This window comes from Vigna umbellata, chromosome 7 (genome assembly GCF_029865625.1).
Source record: "Vigna umbellata cultivar VRB3 chromosome 7, Vumbellata_1.0, whole genome shotgun sequence".
NCBI lineage: Eukaryota > Viridiplantae > Streptophyta > Magnoliopsida > Fabales > Fabaceae > Vigna > Vigna umbellata.
The window spans coordinates 16718164-16724577 of NC_142171.1; the positions used below are offsets into that span (position 1 = coordinate 16718164).

At 44.9% G+C, this 6414-nt stretch overlaps 1 protein-coding gene across 1 annotated transcript; it reads right to left on the minus strand.

Annotated features, from left to right (window-relative positions):
- Positions 1-707: 707 nt before the first annotated feature.
- On the minus strand, positions 708-4330 carry LOC148195248 (uncharacterized). Its single transcript, XM_088095137.1, has 5 exons — positions 2956-4330; positions 2223-2862; positions 1553-2159; positions 1027-1456; positions 708-910 (listed from the first exon to the last, which is right to left on the minus strand). Exons 1-5 carry the CDS (start codon positions 4328-4330, stop codon positions 708-710), a joined length of 3255 nt encoding a protein of 1084 aa, XP_087951263.1.
- Positions 4331-6414: the final 2084 nt, after the last annotated feature.

A 6414-nucleotide genomic window follows, 5' to 3' on the forward strand; every position in this document is an offset into this window, starting at 1 on the left:
GATCAGCTACGTACTTTCGAAGTTGCGAGACGTGAAACACTGGATGAAGGTTGGACAATTGTGGAGGTAGGGCTAGCTCGTATGCAACAGGTCCAATCTTTCTTGTGATCTGGTACGGCCCCACGAACTTAGGAGATAATTTCTTTGAACGCAATGCTCTTCCTGCTCCCGTAGTTGGATTTAACCTTAGGAAAACATGATCGCCAGCTTCGAACTCCAAGGGTCGTCTCCTCTTATCTGCGTATGACTTCTGCCTGCTTCTGGACGTCTTCAACCTCTCTTGAATTAATTTCACCTTTTCAGTCGTTTGTTGAACGAGCTCGGGTCCAGTCAATATGTTTTCTCCTTCTTGAAACCAGCAAAGTGGTGTGCGGCATTTGCGTCCGTACAGAGCTTCGAAGGGAGCCATTCCAATGCTTGACTGGAAGCTGTTGTTGTAGGTGAACTCCACTAATGGCAGGACTTCATCCCAAACGCCCATGTGATCAAGTACGCACGTTCGCAATAAATCTTCAAGCGTCTGGATTGTTCTTTCGGATTGACCGTCCGTCTGAGGATGGTACGCTGAACTCATTTGGAGTCTGCTGCCCAGTTCACTTTGCAACGACTGCCAAAACCGAGAGGTGAACCTGGTGTCTCGGTCAGAGATAATGCTGGACGGCACTCCATGCAGACGAACGATCTCTTTGATGTAGAGCTTTGCCAAATTAGTCAATGACATCTTCAGGTTGATGGGTAGGAAGTGAGCACTCTTCGTTAAACGATCCACTATCACCCAAATGGAATCGTGATTCTTGAATGTGCGAGGCAAGTGTGTCACGAAGTCCATTGAGATGCTGTCCCACTTCCATTCTGGAATCTCCAAAGGTTGTAATAGGCCGCCCGGCCTCTGATGCTCCGCCTTCGCTCGCTGACAGGTCAGACAAGATGCCACAAAACGAGCGATGTCATTCTTCATTCCTGGCCACCAGAACGAACGTCGAAGGTCTTGATACATCTTAGTCATACCAGGGTGTATGCTAAGACGACTGTGATGCCCTTCCTCCAAGATGATTCGCTTCAGCTCTCCATCATTTGGAATGCACGTCCGTCCCATGTAACGTAACATGCCGTCCGTTCCAGCGTTGAAATGCTTGGCTTGATCCGTACCAAGCGCGCTTAAAATCTTCATCAATTCTTCATCCTCTCGTTGTTTCATCCAGATTCGGTCGAACACATTACTGGATATCCTAAGGTTGCAGCATTTGATACTGTTCGGCTCCAACTCAAACTGCAACCTTAGGTCTCGAAAACTCTCCACTAAGTGCAGCTCCTTCACCATCATTAGCGAGACATGCACTGACTTCCTGCTTAGGGCGTCCGCCACAACGTTCGCTTTTCCAGGATGGTAAAGCAACTCGAAGTCATAATCCTTCAAGAACTCAAGCCACCTCCTTTGTCTCATGTTTAACTCCTTCTGATCGAAGAGGTACTTGAGGCTCTTGTGATCGCTGAAGACTTGGAAAACGGATCCATACAAGTAGTGCCTCCAAATCTTCAAAGCGAAGACGACCGCAGCCAGCTCCAGGTCGTGCGTCGGATAATTCCTCTCGTGTATCTTCAACTGCCGAGAGGCGTACGCCACTGCCTTCTTCTCTTGCATAAGGACGCACCCCAAACCCTGGTGAGACGCATCACAGTAGACTTCAAAGGGTTTGGCAGTGTCCGGAATCACCAAAACTGGAGCGTTCGTCAACTTATTCTTCAACTCTTGGAAGCGCTCTTCACACAAATCAGTCCATGCGAACGGTTGATCCTTCCTTGTAAGACGAGTTAACGGTGCTACTATCTTAGAAAATCCCTCAATGAAACGTCTATAGTAGCCCGCTAGCCCCACAAAACTTCTCACTTCCGTGACCGAGCGTGGGCTCTCCCATTCCAAAACTGCTCGTACCTTAGCCTGATCAACTGAAATTCCACCCGCGGATACAACATGACCCAAGAATTGCACTTCCTTCATCCAGAATTCACACTTTGACAACTTAGCGTATAGCTCTTTTTCTCTCAACACTCCGAGTACCACCCTTAAATGCTCTTCATGTTCTTCACAACTCTTGGAGTAGATGAGAATATCGTCAATGAACACCACCACGAACTTGTCCAAGTACGGCCTAAAGATCCTGTTCATGTAGTCCATGAAGACTGCTGGAGTGTTCGTCACACCGAACGGCATGACCACATACTCATAATGTCCGTAACGAGAGCGGAAGGCCGTCTTCTGGATGTCCCCTTCCTTAACACGAATCTGATGATAGCCCGATCTCAAGTCTATTTTTGAGAAGACGCTCGCTCCATGCAATTGATCCAGCAAGTCGTCAATGCGAGGCAATGGGTATTTGTTTTTGATGGTCAGCTTATTCAATTGACGATAATCAATACAAAGCCGAGAGCTGCCATCCTTCTTCTTCACCAATAACACTGGCGCTCCCCAAGGGGACACGCTTGGACGGATGAACCTCTTGTCCATCAATTCTTCAATTTGCTTTTTAAGCTCAACCAATTCAGCAGGTGCCATTCTATATGGTTGAACGGATATGGGGGCTGCGGTTGTTACCAAATCAATGGTAAACTCAACTTCACGAACGGGTGGTAGTCCAGGCACCTCATCCGGAAAGACGTCCGGGAATTCTTCTACAACCGCTCGTTCTTCAGTATACTTATTGGACGAACGTTCACAGCTCTTCTCCGCAACCCCTAAGTCTTCATGCGTCATAATCAAAAAGCAACTCGCGCCCTCCATGATATCTTCTTTCAACTGGCCGAGCGTCACACTCAACTCTTCTTCATTTTCTTCCGGAAAGATCAACTCCTTAGCTCCACAATCTATGAGAATGCGATTGGTATTCAGCCAATCCATTCCCAGAATTACTTCTAAGTCCTTGAGAGGCAAACAGATGAGATTCACCTTATACCTACGTCCTTCTACCTCAATAGGGCATCTAACACACATTGTAGACGTCCTAACTTCCCCAGCTGCTGGTGTTGATACCACCAAATCAAACTGCATCTCGCTCGCTACTAACCCCAATTTATCAACACACGCCTTCGAGATGAAGGAGTGCGTCGCCCCCGAGTCAAACAACACACAGCAATTTATTCCATACAACAAGCACGTGCCAGTGACGAGCGTACCTGAGCTCGCTGCTTCTGCCCCAGTAATCGCGTACACACGCCCAACAGCTTGGGCTCGTCCACCACCTCTCGTCTGATTCCTTCCAGTGTTGGGTGGCCTCATTACCGCACGTCCACCCGTATTACACTCGTTCTCCAGGTGACCATGTCTTCTACAACGAGTGCAATATTTTACTCCCACCAATTGAGGACAAGCTGACTTGTAATGGGGTCCTCCACATTGAAAACATCTCACTGCCCCTGATTGTCCCGACTGTCCAGTAACCACCACTGCTTGCGATCCCCTTGACTGTCCTGGACGCGCATATGGAGTAATATTCCGAGTCATATTTGGTCTTGTCAATATCGGTCCCCTGGAAGTCTGTTGCTTCTTACGCTGCTCAACTTCAGCCATGTTCTTCTCCAATATCTTTGCCCTTTCAACCAATGTAGGAAATGAACGGATACACAAGCTAGAGATTAACACCTTTAGATCGCTCCTCAAACCATTCTCAAATTTCCTACACTGCCATTCCGCATTAGTTGCCATGGTATTAAAACGAACCAAGTGCTTAAACTTGTTCGTATATTCAGAAACGGTCATCCCTCCTTGTGTCAACTGTAGAAACTCCACCTCTTTGGAGAAACGGACGCTATCTGGAAAGTATTCTTCATAGAATTTGCTCCTGAAAACTTCCCAAGTAATAGGACTGTGAGCGTCTGTTAATAAGGCCCTCACGCTCGCCCACCAGTGGCTCGCTTCTCCCGTTAGTAGGTATTCTGTGAATGCTAAGCGGTTCTCATCTGGGCACATCTTAGCGTTGTAAATTCTCTCCATATCCCGTAGCCATTGGTCTGCCTCATCAGGAAGGCACGTCCCACTGAACTTGGCTGGACGGTGTTGGAGAAAGCTCTCCAAACTCCACTCGGCATGTGGTGCAGTATTAGAAGAGGACGCCCCCGGCGCGCCTCTTGTGGCAGCAATAATCTCCATTAGCTGCCTCTGCGTGGCTTCAGAGTTGACGCGTGCGGCCTCCAAACTCTGTAGAGCAGCAGCGTTCTGTTCCATAAGGGTAGTATTTTGCTGATGCAACCGTTCGATTACAGCCTCCAACATCCTATTGTTGTTGGGAGCGTCAGACTCGTTAGGCTGTGGAGGAGGAGGAAGTCTAGGGGCCATTCGTTCTCTGGTTCATCAGAAAACGAGCGTTAGAATTGTTCAAGAGTTTAAAATAATAACTCATCAAACACATAATAAGCACACAGCAAAAACGCAATGCACTCATAACCTACAGCGTCCTTTAGAAGAACAAAACTGCTCTGATACCAATAATGTAACATCCCAAAATTATACAGTCATCAACCATATACTCAGAATAATTACACGTATCAATAACTCAAACAGTTTTAAAAGTAAAGGAAACAGATTAAATTAAACGGCCGAACGGCCTTTCATTAATTAACAAGCGTTCACAAAAGAACAAGGACGAACGGTTTACAAAAACTTTACCGAACGTCCAACTATTTACAATCAACAAAAAGAGCGCTCGCTCACAGCCGCTCGCTACTCTAATTACACTAACTAAACAACCGAACGCCTCACTGTTCGGCCTTCACCTCAACTTCTACTAAATTTTCTTCAGCAGCGAGTTCCTCTTCAAGAGTTTGCTCCAGAGACGCATCTCCCTCTGCTCACATCCACACGGATGATCATTGCATTTGACAAGACGGATAAACATAGACAAGACAACACGAAGGAAATGCAAGGGTAAGCTTATTGAATTTAATTCAAGTCAAACATACAGTTTATACATATCAACATATAATTTTATTCACGCCACAATCATTCAAATCATACATTAATTCAACCAAAGTCCTGATACTAGACCGACCGTCCGGACATGTATGAATTCTGTGTAGCTACGACGTTCGTGCACCCAGGTGGAAGAGCTGGAATACTCGTCAGCTGCCACCTGAGGTTAGTCCGTTCTGTCCAAGTTACAGTTATGGACTAAGACCTCCTGCCATTCCCACACATGACATGCTCCTCTCTACTTGAGAACGAGCACTCACGGAATATCAGGATGACCCGCCAGCTAAGCTTACCACATTCATACTTTACAAAAATCTCAATTTCCATTCAAGAGTCGTTCCTCCATGGAACGCTCGTTCAAATTCCACAATCACAATTTCATTCCTCATGGCATTCGCACATCTTAATCTTTCATCTTATTCACACTTTCATTCTTAGTTTCACTTTCATAAAAGAACGAACGTCTAGCCCTCTTTATAATAGAGGACGAACGTTAATACAATACCAAGAAAGGCTCTTTCACGAACTTGAATCAGTTAGATGAACTGAAACTAGAATGATCTGTAATTTACTTAGAATAATTTAAATTCAATAATTCTGGAACGAATCCAATGGATAGACATATCACAAATTGTTTAGATAAATAAACTGGACAAGAATTAATTCAGGAGACAAACTGCCAGTCAATGACCGAGCGCTAAAAATGGAAATTTTGGACGAACGTCACTGAAGTCTTTGGACGAACGTTATTAGAGATATTTGGACGAACGCTATTTAGATTGATGGACGAACGATACGTCTATTCAGGGCGAACGCTATTACCGTTCGTTGATAATTAATGAAGGAACGAACGTTCGGTATATGACCGAGCGTTCTTTTACCACATACACATTTGGACGAGCGTTCGGTATCAGACCGAGCGCTACTTATCATTTACTCTTTTGAGGACGAGCGTTCGGTCTAAGACCGAGCGCCACTTCAGGACGTACGCGCCCAAAATCAAAGAAGTTTTGGGATTTCTATTAAGATAAAATACTTAAATTTAAGTCTTACAATTTGACTAAGTGATCAAAAAGGATGATATCAAGCTTCTCAATTCTCACGCAACACTCATGAAGTGTACGTCTGGCCAAATGCTCAACGTAAAGCTATATATATAAGAGGGCGTTCGTCCTCAAAGGGAGTCCTTTCCAAATGAAAGGGTTCAACTAATTCAAGGAAATTACCAAGACTACCGAACGGTAAATGACCGTATCGATACGAACGTTCATTTTCATAGTCTTTACATATTCAAAATCATCTTACAGTAACTCATTTTCCAGTATAACTTACATTCATATAATTACTCATCTCACAGTATACTCTATACTTCTAAATCTTTGAATCAAAATCATATACCAACATCAAATATCAAGATCACATTACATACAAATTTACAGGACATTCATACA